This window comes from Chelonoidis abingdonii, chromosome 24 (assembly GCF_003597395.2).
Source record: "Chelonoidis abingdonii isolate Lonesome George chromosome 24, CheloAbing_2.0, whole genome shotgun sequence".
Classification (NCBI taxonomy): Eukaryota; Metazoa; Chordata; order Testudines; family Testudinidae; genus Chelonoidis; species Chelonoidis abingdonii.
This window is the reverse complement of record NC_133792.1, coordinates 7,049,924-7,077,224: the sequence shown is the minus strand read 5'-3', so window position 1 is coordinate 7,077,224 and position 27,301 is coordinate 7,049,924. Positions and strand designations below refer to the sequence as shown.

Below are 27,301 nucleotides of genomic sequence, written 5' to 3'. Positions count from 1 at the left end.
TGCCCTGGCAGGGCTCCTGCTAACATAGGCGCTGACCCCCATGGGTGCTCTGGGGCTGGAGCACCCACAGAAAAAAAATAATAGTGGGTGCTCAGCACCCACCGGCCGCCCAGTGGATCAGCTCCTCCCTCTCCCCCTTGGCACCTCCCACCCACCGTGGGTTAGCAGTTTAGCGGCGTGCAAGAGGCACTGAGGGGGAGGGAGAGGAGTGGGGGCAGGAAGAGGCAGGGAGGGGCGGAGTGGTGGTAGGAAGAGATGGGGCTGGGGGCGGGGTTGGAGGAAGGGGTGGGGTGGGAGTGGGGCCTGGGATGGAGCGGGGGTCAAACACTCCCTGGGATCTGAGTAATTTGGCACCTAGTGTGCCAGTGCTCTAAGAATAGCCATGTAGACGCTTCAGTTCAGGCTGGAGCCCACGCTTTCAAGTGTAGGGTGCAGGGTGGGCTTGAGAGCACAGATGCCCATGGCAGTGCAGGGAACTGAGCCGAAGTCTCCCAGATTACCAGCTAATTCCCTAACCTCATAGGTGCCAGGTATCATCGGCTGGGGGAGGCTGTGCCCCCCCAAACAGCCTGGCATGGACCTGCCCACGCTCTGCCCCCAGACTCCCTCCTGCAGGTCTCTGCGCTCTACCCTGGCCCAGACTGGCTGGGGCTGGGGCTGACTGGCCTCCTGCGGGGACTTGGGGTGGCTGGCACTGGGGGCCGCGGTGCCCACCTGGCGCTCAGACCGTGCTCCCCCAGCAGCTGGGTCTTCAGCCACCCAAGCTTAACGTAATCAGGTAACCGACTCGAATGTCAGAGACTCTTTAGCGACCCTAAGAAAAGACCTATCTGTTCATCTAGTCCATCTCCTTGCCAGTGCAGGACCGTCTCTGGTTGTACATGCAGTAGGATTCTTCCCAGGCAGTTTAAATGTCCCAGGCAATATCGCTTCCACCACTTCCCTTGGGAGCCTGCTTTGTAGCCTTGTTGGTCTCACCATTCAGAAGATTTTCTTGATAACTCGCCCTCAAATCCACACGCCTTTGGTCTAACTGAAGTAGATAACCTCTTCGGAGAGCATGAGCATGATTTCCTTAACTACGGCCTAGTCAAAATTTAATTATCTTCATCCATTGTCAACATAAGAACAGGAACTGAGTAGATACATCAAAGTGAAACTGACTAGGCCTGGGATTTTCAAAAGGAGCTAAACAAGTTAAACGCCTAATTCCCATGAATTTCAGTGGGATTTGCGCTAACTCCGTTATGTTCCTTGGAGATCCCCCCCGCCCCCATAGCTTTCCCCATTATTCAAGAAGAAATGCAGAAATTAAACAGTTTGAATAGGATGTTTATTTTTTAAATTTTTTTGATTTTATAGGGTTAGAAGCAACGTGTCAGGGTTTTTTTTAAAAGTCTATGGGACACAATTCTCTCCTCACTGCAGTGTGAATCAAGAGTAACTTTACTGGAGTCATACTCAACACAAGAAGAAACTGACAGCTTGTAGGCAAATGATTTTTTTTTTTAAGGCAGAAACAGTCCTCTGTCTGGTCAGAGATCACAGCTTATTTTTAATTTACGTAAGCTAGTGAAGAGTTTTTGCATGTCTCAAGTTCCCAAGCAATCTCTCCCATCTGACTTATCAGGTCTTTCCTTTTTATTTTAAACAAAGAAATAAGTACAGGTGAGATCTTACTCTTTGACAATCATTAACCTCCCATGTTTGTTCTCCCACCACTCAGATAGTTTGTTTCCTAAACTGTATGGAATATGGTGAGGAAACAGTCACTAAACTAGTTCTAACTGGCTAAACCTGGGTCTATGTATCCTACTTGGAGTTTCCCAGTGGTTTCTTTGTAGGGGAAAACGAAGTGGGTTTCCCACACCCCAAAACACCCTGAGTTCAATTCTCCTCCCAGAGTGGGTTTACTCCAACAGAATTGCCCTGACTTCAGAGGAGGCACTCCTGATTTTCCCTGCTGTAGTGGGGAGAAGAATCACAGCTCCTACCTATGTCCTGGCTCTAAGTTATCAACTTCCAGGAGAGGGGAAATCTATTCTCTCCTTGAATGGCTTTTCCTGTGCTTTGCACTATAATATGAGAGGAAGTTTGGTCTAATGCTTAAAGCTTAGGACTGACAGGACTGCGAGCATCTGCCATTTATGCCTTTGAAAGTCAGTGCACATACTTGCCCATCCAATGACACATTTGTGCGTGGTGCTAGGCAGAGCTCTCCTGCAGAAAAGCAATTTGCATGTTGGGTTTTTTTTTTCAGTGGTGACAAGATTTAGTTTCTTTTATCAGGCTGCATGAATTCTGGGGCCTCATTTCAATTGTTTCTGCTCCTGGACTCATCAGCAAAGGTGAGAATAGGCTGAGTACTTCCAGTGTACAGAACCCTTCTCAAGCCCAACGTCTGTGTTCTCAGCCTTCCTGCTGATTTTTCATTATCTGGTTCTCCGCTTTCCCCCCTTGGCATTTCTGAGTCTGAGAGTCGTTGCTCTGGTCCTTGCACAGCCTGAGAAAAGCTCATTAAGATTTGAATCAATTCTCCACTTCATTTTCTGGCCTTGCAGGGCTGCTAAGCTAGTAATTACTTTCCTTGGCACTACAGAATCTTAAACACATTAGGACTGGAAGGGACCACTAGTGGGTCATCTCTATCTGTCTTCATTGCAGCAGGATTGATTTCACTATGGCTAAACCATTCCTACGGTATGAGCATCTAGTCTAGCCACGAGTATTTCCAACCATGGTCATTCGTCAACCTCCTTTGGTAGCTTGTCCCTTAGTTTGAGCTGTTTTTCACTGTTTCTTCTTCGCTTCACCAATTCTGCCTCTTTTCCAGCCCTTCTCACTACCCCATTGGCCAGGAATGCTCGCCCTGACTTACCTCACCATGCGTCCCTCCTTGCCCACAATCACTGCCATCTGACATTGTTCAGGCAAGCGATGAGCTGTGACTTCTGCTTTTCTGCTACCCCCCCCCCCATTTTACTGTTATCTTCTCCTTCAATTAACTGCCTTTCTGTATTGCTTCCTAGCTGTCATGCAAGCTGGGAGCTCTGTTGGGGGCAGGGACTGTCTTCTTTGTTGGTTGTCTGTACAGCACCTAGCACAACAGGCCCTGCTTCTTGATTGGAATTCCTGAGTGCTACCATAATACAAAAAATAGTCACAGATCCTAAGTCCTAATCATCCCTTCATGGAAGTGGGAAATATCACCGCTCAGTAGCTTTGATTTTGGTCATGGCCCACCCGTATCCCTCATCAATATGTGGCCTATTTAGATTACAAGCAGTTCACACAGGCAGACGTGTCTTCTGGATTGTCTCCACTGCAACACGTTAAGAGTTATGCAAAGAATAAATCATAAAGGTTTCTTAATGTTTAAAAAACGCAAGAAGAATTCATGAGGGCTTGGCCACAGAGTGTATGATTCTGAACATTTGTCCAGACGAATACAAAGGTTATAAAGCTAGTTGGGGAAAAAGGATCAGAACGTAGATTCCAAGCATTTTCTATAGTTTTAGGCCAAGTCCTGACCCTCTGTACACCAGGTGTTGCTTCGTTTTTACAATAGGAAGGTTCGCAGTTGCATGGAATGCAGAGTTTGGCACACACAGATAATGTCCTGAATGAATGATGTGATCATATGGTGACTACCGGCTTGATCCTGTATTCTGGTTGCAACCAAAACTCCCACGGCAGTCAATGGGAAAGTAAGGAATGCATCATCAGGCCTTACAAACCTAGCTTTCAGCAGTGCCAATGGGTCAAATGTTGGGTCTTGATTGTTGTTCAGCACACTGTTTATTTTTTTGGATAATCTCATCCCAGAACTTTTGCACAATCCCACATAATGTGCATAACATCCCTAGCCCCTGTGTGACCTCTCCAGCCCATTTTCCATACCCAAGTGGTGTGATTGATTCAGTTGCTTGTGGGTATATATCAACACCAAGTTTCACATCCATTTGCAGAATGTTCACAATACCCTGTACCTAACATTTATGATTAGTCATTGACAAAAACTAAACTTAGTTAATGCAGAGTTAACGTCACCCAGTGCTGTCTCGTGCCCTTCCAGAACATTGAGCTTAGCTGAACTCAAATCTCTGAAAGCCAGATATGGTGAATTAAGTTAACACAAGCTTGAACCTCTGAAAGCCAGAAAATTCAGAGTTAAGGTACATGCTATTTTGCGACTCTGATGTCAGATATGCATCTACGGATTTTTTTTCCCCATCTCCATGTAGCTCATGTACATTTACTCTCTTTGGAACATCTCTTTGGTTTGGGCAATTCCCTGCAACAGATTTTGAATGAGCCGCACTAAGGGCTGGTCTACACTGGGGTGGGGTCGGGGGGTTGATGTAAGATACGCAACTTCAGTGACAAGAATAGCGTAGCTGAAGTCAAAGTATCTTATTTTGACTTACCTCCCGTCCTCAAGGTGCGGGATCGACACCCGCGGCTCATCTGTCTGCTCTGCTGCTGCCTCTCGCCCTGGTGGAGTTCCGGAGTCGACGGGGAACGTGGTGGGGATCAATTTATCACAGCTAGACGAGACGTGATAAATCAATCCCCGATAGATGGATCGCTACCCGCCGATCCAGCGGGCAGTGTGGACGTACCCTAAGACACCACAGAGAGCATTAGGGATGGCTACACTTGGAAATGTGCAGCGCTGGGAGTTACAGCTGTGGTCGTACAGCTGTGTAGGAACAGTGCTGCAGTGTGGCCACATTTGCAGCATTTGCAGCGCTGTTGGGAGTGGTGCATTGTGGGCAGCTATCCCAGTGTTCAAGTGGCTGCAACGTGCTTTTCAAGGATACCAATTGTCCCAGCCAGCCTTCTGCTCCGCTGCCCAGACTTTGCCACTTCCCCAGTGGCTGGTAGGGAAAGGCAGCCCCACCCCACTACTCTGGGTTCCAGTCAATAGATCCTATATTTAGCAACCAACGGTTGGCTCATGTTCTGACCGTGTTGCTGTTTCCTTGGGTTCCTTTCTACTTTCTGTCTCTTCTTCTCTGGCCCCTCTCTGGGTTACCACTGGAGCTTCCTCTGTACCTCGTGGCGATTCCAACCACACTCACCATCTCAGGTTCTTGCTGAGTCTGTATTCTCAGGCAGGACCTCAAGGATTACTGCCCCATCCTCTTTGTCTCTTATCAACATCCCACCTTTCTAGGGAGCAACTGTAGAGTTCCTCCCTATGGCCCCTTCTTGCTACCAACTTCCTCTCTTTATCCCTAGCCCAGCACCTCCCCCATCTGGGCCTCATCAGTCCTGAGCCTCCTCCAGGTGCAGTCTGGCATGGGGTTAATTGGCCCTTTTTTCCCCTCAGGTGGTGTGTGGGGTTACACTCCATCCAAGGCCCTCTTTGGGCAGCACTGTGTTATTATTGATTTGAGCTGGTCAGAAAATGGGACTAAAAATGGTCAGAAAACTTTTAAAGTGCATGTTTCCATCAGAGTTTCACTTTCACAGTTGTGATCCAATCCGCTTTATTACCGATGCTACAAAACACCTATGCACAATGGGGTGAGTGTCTGTGAGAAGCCATAAAAGCACTCACACCACTTTACCCTCATAGTAGCTCAGTATGGGTGGTATTAGCCCCATTTTACAGATTGGGAAACTGAGGCACAGAGAGGTGTTAAGCAAGTTGGCTAAGGTCACAGAGTGAGTCAGTGGCAGAGACAGGAATAGAACCCAAGTGTCCTGAGTCCCTGGCCTATGTGATAGTCAGAAGACCAGACTCTTTTCCACTGTAGGTGTCCAAAAGTTGGAATAATAGGCCAGATCCTCAGTTGATGTAAACTAGTGTCACTCCGTTGAAATCGATGGATCTATGTTGATTTATACCAGCTAACCTAACCCAGTTTGTTTTCACTTGGCTGGCTGTGGGAGAGGTTTCTGAATAAGCCTGACCTTGCTCCTGTCCCCACAGAGTTTTATCTTGTGTCCCATGGACAGAAGCTTTAAGACACTACACTCAGTGAATCAGTTTCACACAGAGAAAGGTTCAGAGAAGGGTGAAAACAGCCCAAACAAACCCGGACATAGACGTCACCAGCTTCCCTTTTGCATGGCTATGAAAGCTGATCACCCCAGCCACGCCTGTTATAGCCATGGAAACGGTTGTTGATTAACCACAGCTGAGTGGGTAAGCTCATTCTGTATCATCTGTGCCCAGCCTCAGAAAAAGACTTTGCAAATCACCCCATCTGGTGATTTATAGTTGTGTACGTTACAGAGCCCCTCTCTCACCACTTATTTGTACCCCTCGGTCTCAGAAAGGGCTGCTCTTTCCGTACCTCCAAAAACCCTGGCCAGAGGGACTTCACCATCACTCTCTGTGTTTCTGACTAATGCCAATAAAGTTTTGCTTCTATGCAAAACTTGTTGAATCCCTGTACGTGCTGCTGGCTTGCTGGACTGACCAATTCCTCCACAGGCCTTATTTCACTTCTCACTCTCTTGTGAGACCTAAAACACACACACACATATACACACACGGCCGGTGCAAGGATGTTTCGTGCCTTAGGTGAAACTTCCACCTTGCGCCCTCCCCTGTCCCCGAGCCCCTGCCCTGAGGTGCCCCCCCGCCACCTTGAGGTGCCCCCCTGCCCTGAGGCACCCCACTTGTGGCAGCTCCCCACCCTCTGCCCTGAGGCACCCTCCCACCCCAGCTCACCCCTGCTCCACCTCCTCCCCGAGCACGCCGTTGCTGCTTCACTTCTCCCGCCTCCCAGGCTTACAGCACCAAACAACTTAGATGCCGCAAGCCTGGGACGTGGAAGAAGTGAAGCAGCCACGGAGTGCTCGGGGAGGAGGTGGGGTGGGGCGAGCTGGTGTGGGGTGAGCTGGGGTAGGGAGTTCCCCTGCGTGCCGCTCCCCCCTTACTTGCTGCAGGTGGCCCTCACTGCGCCCCTCTGCCCCAGCTCCCTCCTCCTAAATGCCGGCAGCGACCGGGGCAGCTGAAGATCCGGCTGCCGTGGTCGCTGGCGAAGAAAATGTGCCCCCCAAATCCTAGCGCCCTAGGCGACCGCCTAGGTTGCCTAAATGGTTGCACCTGCCCTGCACGCGCGCACACACATACACACACACAACTGGCATCTGTCTGCTCAAGTGCCCAATTTGCATGCTTATTTACAGCAACTGCCCAGCTGAATTAGGCGCACAGTTGCATGCTGTTTAGAAAACCAGACTCAAAAGAATGGATGATTCTTTGTATCTGTGCCTATTGTTATGCTTCAGACTCTTTCTAGGCTCGTCTCATCTTCATTTCCAGTTATAGCTGCTCTAGGTAATGAGCCAGATTGTCCCACACAAGGGCAGCGCATGAAGACCTCCACCCCCTATGGCATTGGGGCTGCTGTAGCCAGGTCTCTGCGGTGCCCATTTTCTCCTCTCCAACCTGCCATAACTTACCCAGAAAAGTTAATTCAACCCCAGGCTGTACTAACCCTTCCATGGTTTTCCAATCTCTGTCCGAGCCCCAGAGGAAGCGGTGATGACCCCGGCGGCAGAATGAGAGCCAAGGAGGGGATGGGCGGGGGGAGAACGCAGTTGCGGGATAGAGCTTTGGAGATAGAGCTACCACAGAAATGTCTTTGGCCTTTCACACCTGGCTTGAGGGAGAACCCCTCCCCCACCCTCACCAGTTTTGAAGGGGAGTGTGAGTGTGTACCTGATCCTCAAATCTCAGAGCCATTGGCCAACCCCCCCGTTCCCCCAGCAGCGCAGCGGACAGGTGTAGCCCTTTCCCCCTCCAGGCTGTTTTTAAACTGTTTGTCTGCATTTTAAACAAAAAAAAAGCGTCCTTCCTTCTTGGAGTTCAGCATCAGGACTCTGTCCCCTGCAAGGATCCACCCTGCAAGACCAGACAAATTACGTTACAACAGTTAAATCAATTTCTCCTGTTAGCAGCACCAGCAACCTTTCTTCCTGTGTTACTGTGGCCTAAGGGCTGCTCAGCCTGAGCTCTCAGACCAAATCTTCCCCCAAGCAATTATTTATGGCAGAGAAATTGCAGCTCATTGTGGCTCAGTGACATTAGAAACAACTGATGTTCTGTTATTCTTTGTCCCAGTGTCCTGTCGTCCCCTCTCCCACCGCCATCAAGCTACCTGGATGTCTCAATTTCTTTTGTTTTTACTCACATGGTGTGGTGGAAAGAGCATTATCAGGTCCCTGGTGTGAATAACGGGTTAACTCCGGCTCAGCATCCCATCTCTGCTGAGGGCTGACTCAGCAGCTGACGCAAGGGGAAGGGGTTACACATGAGTATGAGTCAGCAGTCCTGGGTTCTGTTCCAAGTTCCACCTTTTTTCTGCAGTCATTTCACCAGCTCACAAACAGGGTTGCCAAAACAACCTTCTCACTTCCCTAGTGACAGTTGAGGAAGACCCTCTGAAATGTGCTTTTGTCAAGTGCCTTTGATGCTTAAGGGGATAAATCCTGACTTGGAGTAAACTGGTGCAAATCCACATGCGCTCAGTAGGAGCAGAGTCCACTTACCCCTGCTATAAATTTGGCCCAAGGTGTCCAGAAACTGCTGCTAAATCAGCAGGAAGAGACCAGCTCATACTGGAAACTCTTGGCTTATGTTCACACAGTAGGTTATTATCTATGTCAGCCTACTCCTTATGGAGCCAGTGCAAACGCAGCATGGAGTAAATAGAAGGGCATCGCCCAGAGATGAGAGAGACAAATAATCGAAGGGGATCAATCATGTTTGAGTGTGGCTGTAATTTCAATCCTGTAACATCATTAACATAATGCAACCTCAAGCTGCAGAGAATCCTCCAGCAAGTAACCCATGCCCCATGCTACAGAGGAAGGCGAAAAACCTCCAGGGCCTCTGCCAATCTGCCCTGGAGGAAAATTCCTTCCTGACCCCAAATATGACGATCAGTTAAACCCTGAGCATGTGGGCAAGACTCACCAGACAGCACCCAGGAAAGAATTCTCTTAGTAACTCAGATCCGACCCATTAACATCCATCACAATCATCGGCATATTTACCTGCTAATAATCAAGATCAATTAATTGCCAAAATTAGGCTATCCATCATACCATCCCCTCCATAAACTTATCAAGCTTAGTCTTGAAGCCGATATGTCTTTTGCCCCACTACTCCCTTGGAAGGCTGTTCCAGAACTTCACTCCTCTAATGGTTAGAAACCTTCGTCTAATTTCAAATCTAAACTTCCTAGTGTCCAGTTTATATCCATTTGTTCTTGTGTCCACATGGTATTAAGCTTAAATAATTCCTCTCTCTCCCTAATATTTATCCCTCTGATATATTTATAAAGAGAATCATATCCCCCTCAACCTTCTTTTGCTTAGGCTAAACAAGCCAAGCTCTTTGAGTCTCCTTTCAGAAGGTTTTCATCTTAGTAGCCCTACTCTGTACCTGTTCCAGTTTGAATTCATCCTTCTTAAACATGGGAGACCAGAACTGCACACAGTATTCCAGATGAAGTCTCACCTGTGCCTTGTATAATGGTACTAACACCTCCTTATCTTTACTGGAAATACCTCGCCTGATGCATCCTAAAACCGCATTAGCTAAAATTCTTGTTATTACTCCCTAAATGCATGACCTTGCACTTTTCACTATTTAATTTCATCCTATTACTATTACTCCAGAGTTACTGTAGTTATCAGTGGTTCCCAGCCATGCTGGAAGGGCATAACCAGTGGGGTCCGACAGGGATCAGTTCTGGGTCTGGTTCTATTCAATGTTTTCATCAATGATTTAGATAATGGCATAGAGAGCACACATAAAGTTTGTGGATGATACCGAGCTGGGAGGGGTTGCAAGTGCTTTGGAGGATAGAATTAAAATTCAAAATGATGTGGACAAACTGCAGAAATTGTCTAAAGTCAATAGGATCAAATTCAATAAGGAGAAATGCAAAGTACTCCAGTTAGGAAGAACAATCAGTTGCACACATACAAAATGGGAAATGCCTGCCTAGGAAGGAGCACTGCGGAAAGGGATCTGGGGTCATAGTGGACCACAAACTAAATATGAGTCAACAGAGTAACTGTTGCAAAAAAAGTAAACATCATTCTGGGATGTATTAGCAGGAGTATTGTAAGCAAGACACAAGACGTAATTTTTCCGCTCTACTCCACGCTGATTAGGCCTCAAATGGAGTATTGTGGCCAGTTCTGGGCACCACATTTCAGGAAAGATGTGGGCAAATTGAAGAAAGTCCAGAGAAGAGCAAAAAAAATATTTAAAAGGTCTAGAAAACATGACCTATGAGGGAAGTCTGAAAAAATTGGGTTTGTGTAGTCTGGAGAAGAGACGACTGAGCGGGGACATGATAACAGTTTTCAAGTAATTAAAAATTGTTACAAGAAAGAGGGAGAAAAATTGTTCTTAACTACCTTTAGGCTAGGACAAGAAGCAATGGGCTTAAATTGCAGCAAGGGCAGTTTAGGCTGGACATTAGGAAACACTTCCTAACTGTCAGGCTGGTTAAGCACTGGAATAAATTGGTGAGGAACGAGGTGGAATCTCCATCACTGGAGATTTTTAAGAGCAGGTAGACAAACACCTGTCAGGGATGGTCTAGATATTACTTAGTCCTGCCATGAGGTCCCTTCCAGTCCGACAATTCTATGATAAGCACAGCTTCATATAAGGCTTCCCATTCTCTTTCCACAGAGCCATCCCGAGGCTTACTACTCTTATAGGATACTCTTCTTTCACGAAATAATACGTTGCACATCTACAGCACCTTCCTGTCAAGGATCTCTGATCATTTACAAACATGAATAGATTATGCCTTATCTTTTGCGAGATGGGAAGTCTAATTATTCCCATTTTGCCAATGGGGAAACCGAGGCACAAAAGGCTAATGACTTGCCCAAGTAAGTCTGTGGCAGAACTGGGAATAGAATCCAAGTCTCCCAGCCCCATGTCTTTATCATGATATTGTTATAGAGCTTTTCAACCCATTTCCCATGGGACGCCCACTGGAACATTAGCTGGATTGCTAGAAGTAAATTTTACAAGGCTAAGGAGGCATAAACTACAATATCATTAGTCTCAGTGACAGCTGGCAGGGCCAATAAACCCTATTTATGATTTTTTCTTCAATACTCTTTGTGTCAATAGAAATATCAGCAAGAGGGACTGAGGGCTTGTCTATATGGGGAAATTGACCAGAACAATTATTCCACAATAGATCTACATGCGGACACTATCCACATGGGGAGTTATTCTGAAATAGCTATAGCACTTGAAATCCACGGCCTAGTTCATTCTGGAATAATTGGCTTGTGTGAACAAGACTCGAGAGCATGGAAGCTTGTGGGGCTCAAGTGGGCACAGAGTAGGGACCTTCTGAAGGGAGGATGGTATCAGAGGTGGAAATGGCTCCTGCAGGGTCACCGCTTCCAATGAATAATGTCATCCCCCAAGAGGAAACCATCTGACTGGGAAACAACGATTCAGATTTCAGAACAATAGCATGTCGTCGCATCAGCCCCACAGACATTGCAGGGCATTTCCGGTGGTAGAATGGGGACTACTCCATGGAAAAGGTGACAACAGGTGGTAACCCTACATCTTTCCTAGTTCAACCTATCATTGCTTGAAACCATGCCCTGGGGAGGAGGTCTGAGTAATGTGGGAGCAAGTACCACACCTTCCAAACCAAAAGGAATAAACAGGGCAAAGCTAGACAGCATTTGATGCTTCTCCAGAAGGAGCCCAACTCCTCAAGGCTCTCAGATCATTGGAGGTGCAGATTAGAGTGAGACCCTATCAAAATCTCCTAAGCACAGACCTCAAAACCTAACCCCACCTGGTCAGTTTCCATGATTATGGCCAGCTACAGAAGCTTCTTCATGGGCAGCTGCTGAGCAGGAGTCAGTACTAAGGAGCTTTAGCAACAGAGCTCCAGCAGTGCTTAGTTAAACCATGCCAGCACTGGGTCTTGTCTATTCCCTTGGGGAAGTCAGCCTATTCCATCTTCTGGGCCTCACTAGCAGGAAGCCTCTGGTTATCAGAAACAGGGTCACTCCCCCAGTGCTAATGTAAGATCCTGCTTGGATCTTTCCTGACGATGCCCTGGGCTCTTCATCAAGTCTTCCTTGCTATGTTTGGTGTCAGGGTAGAAGTATCATAGAATCATAGACTATCAGGGTTGGAAGGGACCTCAGGAGGTTCTAGTCCAACCCCCTGCTCAAAGCAGGGCCTACCCCAACTGAATCATCCCAGCCAGGGCTTTGTCAAGGTAGGAAACCTGTTCTCCCTGTCACTCCAGAGAGGGATGAGTGCTGCTTGGTGTCAATGACAAATGCGATTTGCATGTCCCTGCACTAGATTTGCTAGTAAGAAGACAGGGAAAGGGGAGAGCAACCTTTGGTGAAAAGCAGAGAAAGACACTTCATAGGAACATGCAATCGGGAGAGTCCCCTGGCACGAGTTTGGTTTGGACTCTTTCTCACAGGGCTGATGGCCATTTTTAACATCATTGAACCTTTGTTCATAACCATTTGGCCTGCAGGGGCTGGTCTGACATCATGGCCAGCAGAGCACTTGAGGGTCTGGGCCATGGTGTCCATGTTTCCAGCTGCTCTTACAGGCACTCAGGCTCTTCCTTGCAAAGAAAGATTTGGAAGCCTGTAAAAGCTAGAACTGGAGGTGGCGGTGGCAGGCTGGCAGCCATTTGTGGGAGCTGCTGCGAGCGAGGAAGGACACAGGGACAGGCCTTGGGATCCCAGCCATCACTGGGGATGTCAGCAGGAGAGCAGAGGCCAAAGGAGCAGAGGAGGAGGAACATCTGTGTCCAGAAGAGTACAGGAACCAGGTGACTGGGCAGTGTGTCCAGGAGGGAGACAAGGCGAGCATGAGAAGGGGAAAGGAGGACCAGCCAGTAGGGAAGCACGTCCTGGGGCGGGGGAGTAGGGGAAGAGAAGCACATGCAGAATGAAAGGGGGAGAAAGAAAACAGACAGGGGGAGGCAGAGGATGAAATGAGGGGCACAACCAGACAATGAGGTTATTCCCTCCCAAAGGGCAAATCACGCTGCATTAAAGCCACTATAGAGGAATGCATTTCTCTCCTAACAGCACTTTCCCATGGAAGCAATTGCTACAGCTGCCACAGGGATGCTAGGGGATTAGGAATGGAGCAGAGCCAGGGCTCAGTGACAGTGAATGGGAGTGGGATCTTCACGGAGATCCCTCTCTGAAGATGGGGCCCATACTACAAAGGAATTTGAGACCCTCAGTCTCTGCTGTCCCCTTTTATAGGCTGCTAGCCTATCTGCCCAGCCCATGCAGGACACAGTGCTACACCCAGAGTCTTCTCCAGCACAGTTCTGATCTCCAAATGTAAGATATAGGCAAAACATCAAGCACAAAAAACAGGTCCTCTGCCCACCCTGGGCTACAGCTTCCAGAAGCTTTTCTCCTGTGCCTCTCACTCCCTCTCTCCTTCTTCACAACCATCTCCTTTGGGCAGCTCGCCCCCCACTGAGCTCATTCTGCCCGTTCTAGGGATCTCCTGACCCCTTTCCAGCTGGGTCTGGCTGTCCCTGGAGCCCCCTCGCCCTTAAGGGGGCAGACTGCTCTGTTACACATCTGTCGTCTTCTCCAGAACCTTGCCCAGCCCAGACCAAGGTCCACAGTTTATACCCTCACCAGGGCACAGGCTTTTCCTTTTTAAGGCAGTCATGTCAGCCTCCAAGGTCTCCAGTTTTTGACCCTTCTCTGCCATGCACTGGTTCTGTAGGATGATTGCTACGCAAAGCTTCATCAACTCCTCCCCCACCCTCAAGCACCGTTGCTCACCGTTTTCTTGGTACACCACCTCAGCAGGTGTATTTAGTCTTGGTCCAATCCCTTCCCCATGTTCTTGGGCTGGACAGAACTTCTCCCATGACAGCTCAGCTTCCTTCAGGTTCCTGGGACTCATCCAGAGGTACCCTTCTACCTAGTATGACTCTGTCCTGGGAACCATTTCTCTTCACTTGTAGAGCCCTGTGTATTTCAGGGGCATCACTCACTTCCCCAGGATCCCAGTCAGCAAGAGGCCATGTCTTTAAAACTTGTCCCACCTTTCCTTATCCAAAGCACCCCTCAGAGGAGTCCTTCCTCCATGGTTGTGTGACAGGCCACTTAGGGGAAGTATGGTTTGGCGATCCCAGCCTCCCTCTTGGCTGAAATAACACCCCACAAGCATCCATTAATGGGTAATTTCTCTTAATGTGCCCAGATTCGCCCCATTGGTAACATATTACCAGGACTTCCCAATCCCAGCCACCCCAGGAGGGACTTCCAATAGGTTGTAGGACTCATCACAGGGCCAAAAACCCTCTTAAAAACATGTGTCTGACTAAGTGGGTATTCACGCATGAAAGCTTATGCTCCAATACATCTGTTAGTCTTTAAGGTACCACAGGACTCTTTGTTGCTTCTTAAAAATCTCTCTCTCAAGCCTCCCAGGATTCTTTCCTTTTGTGAGTTCCCCTGGCCTGCCTTGGTCAGGGCACCTCCTCTTCCTGCCTTCCGCAGTGGGTGACTCCTGGTCTGGCAAAGCTCTCAGCCCCCTAAGCCCCTGCTCACTCCATGGTCTCACCCACGGAGGCAGGCCAAAGACACATACCCAGAAGGACCTGCAAGGATTGTTCCAGATCCCTCAGGTTCATGATTCTCCCCTCAGAGCTTGTCTTTGGGCATGACCACCAGGTAGCGAAGTCTCTCAGCCGCTGGGCCATTACATGCAGGCGTGCTCCCCAGGGAAGCATCTTGACCTGGAACCAATGATAATCTGCCTCTGGAGTCAGCCCCAGTCTCTCTAGAATGGCTACTTATGCCTGAGGATTTGAGCAAGACCGTTTGTCGCTTGGTGTGCCGCCTGGGCCTCTCCAGTCAGAAATGGTGCCACCCTGGGCACCCAGAGTGACGCCTCTCTGCCAGCAGCACTGGCTATTCGCTCATAGGGGCAGAGGAAGGCCTCAAGGCCACCTTCTGGCCCGCGCTTCCCAACCTGGGGCCAGTCCTGCCTGATCTACCCTCTCCAGGACCAGTAAGGTCCTGGAATCCCCATCCCAGGGTGCTTCAGGAGCCATTCTTGTTGCTGGCATTGACTCTCCGGGTCTGTTTCTGCTGTTCCTGTTGTTGCTGCTTTGGCTCCCACCATCAGTCCAGCTTTTCTATTTAGTTTTTGTTCTTTTAAATACTAACTCCCCACTCGACCAAGTCCCTCTCCCCAGCTATCACATCTGCCACTGTTTCATCTCCCCTACCCCTTTTCCAGCAGCAGCTTTAAATTTCCTTCCTGTGTTGAGTGAGGGGAGGTCTCAGAAAGTCCTGCCAACTGTTTGTTATCATAGGGCCACCTTATCCAGTCTGTCTTCAGGCAAGCTGTTGCCTCAGTTTCCCCTCAGTTCCAGAGGGTGGAGGCAGGGGAATCACTTGCCACCATTCTCCACCAGCTGTAGGGTGCAAGCCTGTCTCCCAGCCCTGGAAGGATTCATCGACACACCCACAGTCTTTTTCCAGGCACCGTTTTATTCTCCAAATGTAAAACATAGAGAAAATATCAAACTCAAAACCAGCTCCTCAGCTCACCCTGGGCTCCAGCTGGCAGGGGCTTTCCCCCTTTGTCTCTCAGTCTATCATTCAGGAACCCATCTTCCTTCCTGCTGCCCCTCCCCTGCAAGTGAGTTCTCTCAGGCCTTTACAGCACTCACCTGACCCCTTCCCAGAGGGGTCTGAAACCAAACAGGGATGGCTGTCCCCTGTCCCCTGCCTCTGACATGGGCTGGCCAACCCCTTATGCCTTTACCCTGAAGCAGAACCCCAGGGAGCAAACTCCTCCCTAATGCATTTGATCTTCTCCTCTTAGTCACCTACCAGGCCAACTGAATCCATCCCCTGAGGATTTACAGCTCTCCAGTTGCATCCATAGGTTTTCAGAGAGCACCTTCCACAGGGTTAATGTTTGAAAGAAGCCCTCCAAGGCCCCCCTTTATGTGTATGCAGCCATATTATATACAGAGCCCCAGCATCATCACTTCCCTGGCACAGGGGAGGGGAGGGACAATGCAGGGAAAATCAAGGAAATGGGAGTCACTTCAGTGCAGTCTCTCTCAAAGGGAGAAGTTAGATGATAAGATAAGCCAGAGCCTAAATTCCACTGGCTGGCCAGCTTTTCCCAGACTCCTCATTGCCCTAATTCTATCTGTTGTCTGATCAGCTCTCTTCTCATTTCCCCATAACCTGAGTGGAGGAGCTGGCAGAGGTGAGTCAAATCAAGACTACTGACGGCCCCAGGAGGAGGCGGGGAATGGAGGCATGAGACATGATTTCGTGTAGGAGCCAACTATGAAGGGCAGCAATAAGAGTGATTAGGACACATGGCTGGTTTTTAGATCTTGAAGGCTCCCTGTTTCAGTGCTCCGCAGATTCAATCTGCTTCTACCCATGAGGCTTCATTCTCACACTGATGCTGTCCCACTGGTTAGTGTGGTATCATCTCATCATGTGACATCAGTCCTTCACCTCCTGACAAACGTCCCAGTGCCAGAGAGAAACTCGGGGCTTTCCTGTAAGCTCCTGGTGTAGGACTCACCTGGACAGACCCTTGGGGCTCAGAACATCGCTTCAGCTGCAGGCTGGGTGTCAACCCCACCCTAGTGATTGTGAGGACTCAAAAGCAGATCTGCTAAGGGGTTGATTTTGTTCCCTGCTCCAGAGAGCCACAAGAGGTTGTGGGAGAACTGTATGTTAAAGTGGTCGTACACTGCCTTTCCTTGTAGGCCTTTGTGCAATGGAGGTACCACTGGCAGGGCTGGGAGCATAATTATAGGGTTTCAGGGAATTCTAGGTAGCAGGGACAGATCAAACTTATACCAGGGGACATTTCTGCCCCCACATCAGCCCTGGATCCTGGTAGTGAAAGTCTACCTTCCAAGCTCTGCTTCCCAGGAGGCACAGCACAGAATCTAGCCCAAAAAGTCTAACAAAGTTCGGGAAGGGACCTGGCACATGGGTACAACACCTCCCTCGGCACAGAGATATTTGGCCTCATTGGACTGTAAAATATTTCCTGTTCCTTCAGTGTGCTACTCTCAGCCACCTTGCTAGGGAGATCACATGTCCTCATGAAGAAGGATCGCCCCGGTTCAAGGTCTTTCCCCCTGTCTCCATATGTTGGTATTTTCTTCCTGCATTTGTGGCTTCTGCAGATCCTGGCCCCATGACTGGCTGAGCGGATGAAACTGACAGCAGACTGGCTGGGCGCACGTGTGCCTCAAGCAGCACCTTCTGCCTGGCCTCTCACAGGCTGATACTGCCCAGGGAGGGGGGATCAGCTGGATTTGGAGGGGTTGGTTGGTTTTAAAAAATAAACCTTCCTCCCGATCCCCCCACCGGTGTATATAAAACAGCTTCAGAGATGCTGGGAACCCTACCGTCAATTTCATCAGCTCAGCCAATCAAGGGACCAGGATCTGCCGAGGCCACAAATGCTGGAAGAAAACACCAACATTTCTAGAATCTTTGGAGAGCACAGACTAGCAACCTCCTTCCTTCCTTCCCCACATGCATTGTCCTGACTCCTCTCACCCCAAACTCTTCTCTCCATGTGCCATCCTGTTTCCCCTCTCCCCTGCCCTCTTCCAACCTTTGCCCTGGGTGCCTTGTTTTAGGTTTTGAAAATCTGGTCTCCTTGGCCTTGCCCTTCCCAATGAGAAAATGAACTTGATCTACATGCATGATGTTGTCAGTCTCCGAGCAGAGAGAAAGAGAGAGAGAGAGGAATACTCAGGAAACCGAGAAGTCATGGTTTAGTGAGTCTGAAAAGCCATTAAACAAGACATCAGCTCAGAAAGCAGCCGCACCTGCAGCCCAGCTCAGCTGCTGTCAGGGGCATTTTCAATATTTCAGACACCTCTGTTGCCAAAGTCTTCTGGGAAAAACGTGTCCCAACAGCCTTGCTATTGTGAAAGTAGAATGAATTATATTGTAAAAATAAGAATGGATTAAAGAAATGTTGTATGTACCTTTAAGCAGAAATAAGAAATGTTGAAATACAGGTGCCAGGAAAAGAAACATTAGGCATAAACAAGGGTGCTAATGGAGAAACATTAACAGAAGATTGGTAATAGTTAGTAAGGAAATAAGATATGCATGGCTAGCCCAGGTAAACTTATCAGATTCTGCTTCCTTTGTTATCTTGCTAAGTGCTCTCCCCCCTTTTATCTGTATAAATAAGATAGTTTGTGTCTTGTATGGTGCTCACATTATCTGGGTGTATTAGCAGAGCACTGTGCTAATAAAACAAGTGGTCTGACAAACTGTGAGTCCTGAGTCTAACTTTGACAGGACCTTTCAGTCAAGAGAGATGTCTGCAGGGCAGGACTGGCCTAGAAAAACAAGTGATGAAAAAAATAATGGACGTTTTCCTTTATGGATTATTTGCATCCGGAGCCCTGCAAGAGTCCAGGAACTCCTCAGTCTCCTTTCAGCTTCGCTGTCCCGTTCATGACCAGAGACTCCAGGTTACTTGAAGCTCAGAAGGCCCAGCAGGCTACACAGATTCCTTTAAGCTTGTTTCTTAAAATTCTCAAGGCAGAGATTCACATTTCTTTACTCCTCTTCCCTTGACAGGGGAAAATGGAAAATGCTTTGATAAATGGGTTGTGCTTTGGTACACCTGCTTATTTGTGTTGCTGTAGCATCTCGGAGTCCCAGGTATGGTGTAGAACCCGGTATGTCAGGCGCTGCATATACACAGAGCAAAAAGATTGTCCCTGCTATGGTGATGGGACTATAGAAAACTAGAGATAAAAAAAGTGTCTATTTAAGTAGGTCCCACTCATTGATATCAGCGAATACTTGAAGCCTGTGTGGCTGCTTTACTGATGAGCGTCTATGGTCTTGCCTATGGTACAGAATTTTGCAGGAGTAACAAACAGGACCCTGCGATTGGCTGAAATTCCCCCTTACTTCCCACACCCAGAAGTGCTACAAAAACACGAGTAACACCGATTTGGCTGGACTAAGTGAGGTCTGAGCTTCATTTGTTCCAGGCTTTTCTTGTCCCTGGTGTAGCAGGGCAGTTGATTTAACAGCTGCACAGCAATACTACAAAGGGTTTAGGTTAGAAAGTGAAGGACACAGTAAACATTCAGGGGGGGATTTGAGGGGAATTGACCACAATTATTCAAGTGATGTGCCCTGGGAACTTGAATGAGAATTAGAGATGGGCCTGAAACACTCATCATCTGAATGTGACCCCACTTCCCAGGCATCATGTAAATAGACACCACAGCTGAACCATCCCTAGTTTTGGCTTTGCAAAACAAGCCACCCTCCTCCTCCACTCCACTTTTACAAGGCAGCTTCCCCAGCAGTCCAGTGCCCAGCACCGCTGACTCAGACGGAAGAGTTGCACATGCTGCGTCACTAAAACCACTTCTTGCAGCAACTAGTCTCCCAACCAAACACTGACCACGCGCATCCCTACTTAGTCTGTTGGAGCTGGCTGAGATCGTGGCATTGTGGCAGCTGGATGATTGTCAGACAGGAGATGTTAGGCAGCAGAGAGACAATGCTCTGATGTTTGCAGGGGAAAGAGCATTACATTGAATTCTCATAAGCTCTTTCCAGAAATAATGAGTCAGATTTACAGGAAAGGAGTGTCACGGAGTGTGGGGAAGTCCGGCCCTGCACCCCTCCTCCTGGACCCCACAGTGACTTTTAGCCAGCCAGTAAAACAGAAGGTTTATTGGACAACAGGAACGCAGGTTACAGCAGAGCTTGCAGGCACAGTCAGGACCCCTCTTTCGAGTCCTTCTGGGCTTTCAGGGTGCTTGGATCCTAGCTAGGATACCCTGAATTCCGCCCACAGCCCAAACCCAAACTGTCCTGCCCCTCCTCCAGCTGGCCGATTCCTTTGTCCCGCTTCCTGGGCAAAGGAGCTGACCCCCCTCCCCCCTGCCTGGCTCAGGTTACAGGCTTAAAGATCCTGTCCCTCACCTAAAGACATCCCCTGCTCTCCCATTCCCCACACAGACAGCCCCTACTCCATCACACCTCTCCCCCCTTCGGAACTGAACTGAGCGGGGTCACTCTGCCCAGTGACCTGGGGAAGTTCAGGGCCCCCTCTCCGGGACAACGCGTCCGCTATCAGGTTGGCACTTCCCTTCACATGGACCACGTCCATGTCATAGTCCTGCAGGAGCAGGCTCCACCTCAGGAGCTTGGCGTTGGCTCCTTTCATCTGGTGCAGCCAGGTCAGGGGAGAGTGGTCGGTGTACACGGTGAAGTGTCGCCCAAAGAGATATGGCTCTAGCTTCTTAAGGGCCCACACCATGGCCAGGCATTCCTTCTCGATGGCCGCGTAGTTTTGCTCCCGGGGTAGCAGCTTCTTGCTCAGGTACACGATGGGGTGTCTCTCCCCCTTTTCATCCTCCTGCATTAACACCGCCCCCAGTCCCGTGTCTGAGGCGTCGGTGAACACCATAAAGGGTTTGTCAAAATCTGGGTTCGCCAGAACTGGGCCACTGACCAGAGCCTCCTTCAGCGCCCGGAAAGCCTCCTGGCACGGCTCGGTCCAGATTACCTTGTCTGGCTTCCCCTTTTTGCACAGTTCAGTGATGGGGCCGGCTATGGTGCTAAAGTGGGGCACGAACCTTCGATAGTATCCCGCCATCCCAATAAAGGCCTGGACCTGCTTCTTGGTTTGGGGAGCAGGCCAGTCTCTGATCACCTCCACCTTGGCGGGTTCTGGCTTCAGGCAGCCGCTCCCCACCCGATGGCCCAGGTAAGATACTTCCGCCATCCCCACCTTGCACTTCTCAGCCTTTACGGTTAACCCAGCCTCCTGAATTCGGTTCAGGACTTGGGTAACCTGGGACACATGGTCCTCCCAGGTCTGGCTGAAGACGCAGATGTCGTCAATATAGGCCACGGCAAAACTCTCCATCCCCCTCAGTAGCTGATCCACCAGGCGCTGGAAGGTGGCCGGCGCTCCCTTGAGGCCAAAGGGCAGGGTCAGAAACTCGTAGAGCCCCAGAGGGGTGATAAAGGCCGATTTCAGCCTGGCATCTGCGTCCAGCGGCACTTGCCAGTAGCCCTTGGTAAGATCCATGGTGGTGAGGTATCAAGCTTGTCTAGGAGCTCGTCAGGCCTGGGCATGGGGTAGGCATCAGATACGGTGATGGCATTGAGCTTTCGATAGTCCACACAGAACCGGATTGACCCATCCTTCTTGGGGACCAGCACCACTGGCGAGGCCCAAGGGCTGGAAGACTGCTGGATCACCCCCAAAGCCAGCATGTCCCTGACCTCTCTTTCCAGATCCTGGGCAGTTTTACCAGTGACCCGAAAAGGGGAGCATCTTATAGGGGGATGTGACCCGGTCTCCACCCTGTGGACAGTCAAATTAGTGCGTCCAGGCTGGTTGGAAAACAGCTGTCGGTATAGATGCAGCACCCCTCTGATCTCAGCGTGCTGGGCCCTGGTCAGCTGATCAGAGAGGGGAATTGCCTCCAGGGGGGAACCAGCTTTTGTCCCAGGGAATAGATCCACCAAAGGGTCATCTCCCTGCCCCTCCCAGTGTCCACACACGGCCAACACCACATTTCCCCTGTCATAGTATGGTTTCATCATGTTCACATGGTACACCCGCGGGTGATGTGCCCGGTTTGACAGCTCCACCACATAGTTTACCTCATTCAGTTGCTTGATAACCTTGAAGGGTCCTTCCCAGGCGGCCTGGAGTTTGTTTTTCCTCACGGGGATGAGAACCATCACCTGATCCCCGGTGGCAAAGGCCCGGGCCCGGGCCGTGCGGTCATACCAGACCTTCTGCTTCCTCTGGGCTCGGGCCAGATTCTCCCTGGCCAGGCCCATGAGCTCGGCCAGTCTTTCCCGGAAGGTCAGGACATACTCCACCACTGACTCTCCCTCGGGAGTGGCCTTCCCCTCCCATTCATCTCTCATCAGGTCCAGGGGCCCCCTTACTCGCCTTCCATACAACAGTTCGAAAGGCGAAAACCCGGTAGACTCCTGGGGTACCTCCCTGTACGCGAACAGCAGGTGAGGTAAGTATTTGTCCCAATCCTGCGGGTGCTGGTTCATAAATGTTTTTAGCATCATCTTCAGCGTCCCGTTGAACCTTTCCACCAGCCCGTTGGACTGGGGGTGATACGCTGAGGCCCAGTTGTGCTGCACCCCACATTTCTGCCATAAGGACCGGAGCAGGGTCGACATGAAGTTGGACCCCTGATCCGTTAAGACCTCCTTGGGGAACCCCACCCGGCTGAAAATTGTCAGCAGCGCATCTGCCACTGTGTCTGCTTCGATAGAGGACAAGGCCACCGCCTCGGGGTAGCGAGTGGCAAAATCCACCACCACCAGGATGTATTTTTTCCCTGACCGGGTCATCTTGCTGAGAGGTCCCACTATGTCCATGGCCACCTTCTGGAAAGGTTCTTCTATGATGGGTAAAGGCCTCAAGGCTGCTTTCCTCTTGTCCTGGGCCTTCCCCACCCTCTGGCAGGGATCACAGGATTGGCAGTACTGTCGGACCTGGGTAAAGACCCCAGGCCAGTAAAAGTTCTGTAGCAGCCTCTGCCTGGTGCGCCGGATTCCCTGGTGTCCTGCGAGAGGGATGTCATGGGCCAGGTACAGCAGCTTGTGGCGAAACTTCTGGGGAACCACCAGCTGCCTCCTGATCCCCCATGACTCTACCTCCCCTGGGGGAGCCCATTCTCGGTACAGGAACCCCTTCTCCCACAGGAACCTCTCCTTGCAACCTCTCCTCAGGGTCTGTTCCGCATTAAGGTCAGCCCGGTCCCTGGGCTTCCGCAAGGAGGGATCTTTCTGCAACTCCGCCTGGAACTCAGCAGCTGGGACAGGGATGGGGACCAGCTCTCTCTTGCTGGCTGGGTCTGAGGTCGCAGCCTCTCTGAGCCATGCCCCTGGGCGCTCCCCGCCCCCCAGGTTAGGGTCCTGCACCTCGGGCCGAGTACCTTCCCCGTTGTCGGGGTGCAGTGCCCTTTGCCGACTCTGACTATGAGTCACTACCAGGGCACTCTGAGTGCTACTAGGCCAGTCCTCAAGGTCCCCTCCCATTAACACATCTGTGGGCAAATGTGGGTGTACCCCCACGTCCTTGGGGCCCTCCTTGGCCCCCCACTTCAGATGTACCCTCGCCACGGGCACCTTGAATGGGGTCCCGCCCACGCCCATCAGGGTCAGGTAGGTGTCGGGCACCATCCGATCTGAGCCCACCACCTCGGGTCGGGCAAGCGTCACCTCTGCACCCGTGTCCCAGTACCCAGTGACCTCCCTCCCATCTACCTCCAGGGAAACAAGGCACTCTTTCCGGAGGGGCAGCCCCGCGCCCACCCGGTAAACCAAAAACCCGGAGGCTGGAGCATCCAGCCCCCCAGAGGAGCTGACCTGGGGACCTCCTCCCTCCTTCACAGGTGGTATGTTGCCAGCCCCCCTTTCCCGGGAATGTAGCCCCTCTTCCGATTGGGTTTTTACCCAGTCCACCCTCTGCGGGTTGGGTCTGCTTGGTCTGTCCCTGAGCTTGGGGCACTGGGCCCGTATGTGGCCTCGTTGGCCACATTGATAGCAGCCCATGTCTCGTGGGTCCCCTGGAATGGGTCGGAGGGACCTGACACTGGATGTTCCCCCTTTGGGGGGGTTCTCCATAGGCCCCCGCTGGGAGGTCCCATGATGACTCTCTCTCTGCGCTGAGGCAGGCCTGCTCCTTCGAGACTCCTCCCTGCCATCCCCTGCCCGACTGTCCACAAATTGGTCGGCAAGTTGGCCTGCGTGCTGCGGGTTCTCCGGCTTCTGGTCCCTCAACCACAGCCTCAGGTCGGACGGGCACTGCTCATACAGGTGCTCCAGTATGAATAGGTCAAGCAAGTCCTCTTTAGTTTGGGCCCCAGCTGTCCACTTGCGGGCATACCCCTGCGCCCGGTTGACCAGTTGTAGATATGTGATCTCACGGGTTTTACGCTGACTCCGGAACCTTTTCCGGTACATCTCAGGAGTCAGCCCAAACTCGCGGAGCAGGGCCTGTTTGAACAGTTCGTAGTCCCCCGCCTCCGCCCCTTTCAGTCGGCTGTACACCTCCACGGCCGTGGAGTCCAGTAAGGGGGTGAGAACTGCGATCCTGTCTGCAGGGCCAACCCCTTGCAGCTCGCAGGCATTCTCAAAGGCCGTCAGGAAGGTATCTATGTCCTCCCCCTCCTTACGCCGGGGCAGCAAGCGCTTATCAAAGTTCGGTGTAGGCTTGGGTCCCCCCTCACTCACCGCAGCCGGGGCCTCACGGCTCCTCAGCTGGGCCAGCTCCAGCTCGTGTTTACGCTGTTTCTCCTTCTCCTCCAGCTCATGTTTACGCTGTTTCTCCTTCTCCTCCAGCTCATGTTTACGCTGGTTCTCCTTCTCCTCCAGCTCATGTTTACGCTGGTTCTCCTTCTCCTCCAGCTCATGTTTACGCTGGTTCTCCTCATGTTTACGCTGGTTCTCCTCATGTTTACGCTGGTTCACCTTCTCCTCCAGCTCTTGCCTCTTTAACTCGAGCTCCTCCCGTCTCAACTTCCTTTCCTCTTCCAGCCACAGCTGCTCCACAGCTGTCGAGCGTCGCCGGGAGGATCCCCTGCTGGGGGGTGAGCTTCGCTGCCAGGATCCCCTGCCGGCCGGGGGGGTCACGGTGCCTTCGGCATTCGCTGGGCTCCTCCCCGCCCTTCCTCTAGGGCTAGGAAGGGGGGGTCTCGGGAAGCCCTCATCCGCCGTCTGACCACTCCCCGGGGGGACAGACACTGGTGACTGCGCTGCATCTGCCTGGCTGCTTCCCTCAGAGACAGGGTTCCGGTCTCCCTCCTCCAGCTGGGCAATCAGCTGGTCCTTCGTCAGTCTCCCTGTGCGCAGCCCCCTCTGCTTGCACAGCTCCAGCAGGTCACACTTGCGCCGCTTGGCATACATCTTCCTGCTGGCCACTCACAGGTCGGGGTGCTCGCCGCTCCCCACGGTTTCCGGGGGACCCCTAGTGCACCAGCCCTTCTTGAGGTCACCACCTCTCTGCCAGGGTCGAGCTGCAGACTCCTCCGCCCCTGGGACCGCTCGCTGCAATCCCCCGGGGGACCCTGTTACTGCAAAGTCCTTCTCACTGGGCACACACTCCCAGGGGTTAATCACCCCTTCGTTTTACTGCTCCCCAGTCACTTACTGCAGGAAGCGCCGTCCACGGGGTGCAGTATCTCCCGCCGCTGCCACCAGTTGTCACGGAGTCTGGGGGTTCCAGCCCTGCACCCCTCTCCCTGGGACCCCACAGTGACTCTCAGCCAGCCAGTAAAACAGAAGGTTTATTGGACAACAGGAATGCAGGTTACAGCAGAGCTTGCAGGCACAGTCAGGACCCCTCCATCGAGTCCTTCTGGGCTTTCAGGGTGCTTGGATCCTAGCTTGGATACCCTGAATTCCGCCCACACAGCCCCAAATCCAAACTGACCTGCCCCTCCTCCAGCTGGCCGATTCCTTTGTCCCGCTTCCTGGGCAAAGAAGCTGACCTCCCTCCCTCCTGCCTGGCTCAGGTTACAGGCTTAAAGATCCTGTCCCTCACCTAAAGACATCCCCTGCTCTCCCATCCCCCACACAGACAGCCCCTACTCCATCACAAGGAGGATTAACTCTGCCTGATATTAATTTTACTTTCAGAAATTCCCCAACCACCCCCATATGATGTTTCATGTGGATTTGATCCTTAAGTCTCATAGACTTAAGGTCAGAAGGGACCATTATGATCATCTAGTTTGACCTCCTACACAATGCAGGCCACAGAATCTCACCCGCTCACTCCTGTAACAAACTCCTAGCCATGTCTGAGTTATTGAAGTCCTCAAATCGTGGTTTAAAGACCTCAAGGTGCAGAGAATCCTCCAGCAAGTGACCCATGCCCCATGCTGCAGAGGAAGGCGAAAAACCTCCAGGGCCTCTGCCAATCTACCCTGGAGGAAAATTCCTTCCCGACCTTAAATATGGTGATCAGCTAAACCCTGAGCAAAGTCTGCTAGGACTAGGAAGTAAACCCGAGTGAACAATGTCAGACATGGATGTTCAGCCTAGAATCAGAAGGGCATTCAGAGGGCAAAAGGAATAGGAAAAAACAAACCAAAACCCAACATGAATGCTTGTGACTCCTTAAATACATAAGGACCAGAAAGTGAATGGGAGAAACAGAGTCAGATGTGGAGCAGAGCCTCCCTCCCCACCCCCCTTGCATTGTCCCTGAGTCAAGTGATATCAGAATCAGCCTAGTCCCTGGGGCTGGAGCCATAGGTGAGGGGCCCTCAGCACAGCTCAGTGTTTTCAGTAGGAGAGGAGGTGGCTTGAAGCCATCTTAGCACCCCCTTGCAGTCCTGGGCATGTCTGTGTGCCTGGCTGGCCCCCATCATAACACATGGCTGCCAATGGCCACAGAGAGCTGTTTGGGCAGCTAGAGCATAGTGGGGCTCTGTTCGCACCCAATAATTGGGGTCGGATGGGGGAGTGGCAGAGAGTTGCAGGAGCAGTAATGGTGCCGCTACACCACTCAAATATCCTCCGCACTGTGGGTTGCCAGGCACCAGTGGCCTGCAGGCTGCTTTGCACCACATGAAGCACAGGGCAAGACTTGACACAGATCTTTATTCTCTGTGAAACACCACGAGCACAGCCCTCCAGTAACCCCCAAAGTCTGCTCCAGGGACTCCCTCAATGTCCTAAACCCCCTTCCATTAACCCCCAACCACTAGCAGCCATTATGCATCTCCTCCAGTACTACCCAGACTACGATGCCAACCCCCATAGTACCTAGACATCCACTTCCCATCTTAACCTCTGCTCCTTGTACCCAAGAGAAACCTCTTCCAGAAACCTCAGCCTTTCAGTACCTCCTGCAAACCACTTCCGTTTCCATCTCTCACAGTAGGGGCTCATAGTGCTGGCTCTTAGCACCTGACCCAAAGCATCTCCAAGTCAATGATAATTCAAAGAATCATAGAACCATAGGGGTAGAGGGGACAGCAAGGGTCATCTTGTCTAACCCCCTGCCAAGATGCCAGTTGACATTAATAGGCTCTGGATCAGGCCTGTATTTTCATATTCTGATGTCACAAGAACACACATCCGTTGTTCTCACACATGTTTTCTAGGGACAGTGATGTCTGCACAGTTAAGGTTGGAACGAGTCTTTTTTTAACACAATGGCCATACTTGGTCAGACCAGTGGTCCCTCTAGCCCAGTATCCCATCTTCTGACAGTGTC

The 27,301-nt window shown here is 51.0% G+C and overlaps 1 protein-coding gene across 1 annotated transcript; it reads right to left on the bottom strand.

Moving 5' to 3' along the window:
* Positions 1–19,738: 19,738 nt before the first annotated feature.
* LOC142045891 (uncharacterized) lies at positions 19,739–25,498 on the bottom strand. The gene is made up of 2 exons (XM_075060439.1): positions 20,539–25,498; positions 19,739–20,067 (listed from the first exon to the last, which is right to left on the bottom strand). The coding sequence occupies exon 1, from the start codon at positions 24,979–24,981 to the stop codon at positions 21,070–21,072; it is 3,912 nt and encodes a 1,303-aa protein (XP_074916540.1). The 5' UTR covers positions 24,982–25,498; the 3' UTR covers positions 19,739–20,067; positions 20,539–21,069.
* Between the last annotated feature and the right edge of the window lie 1,803 nt (positions 25,499–27,301).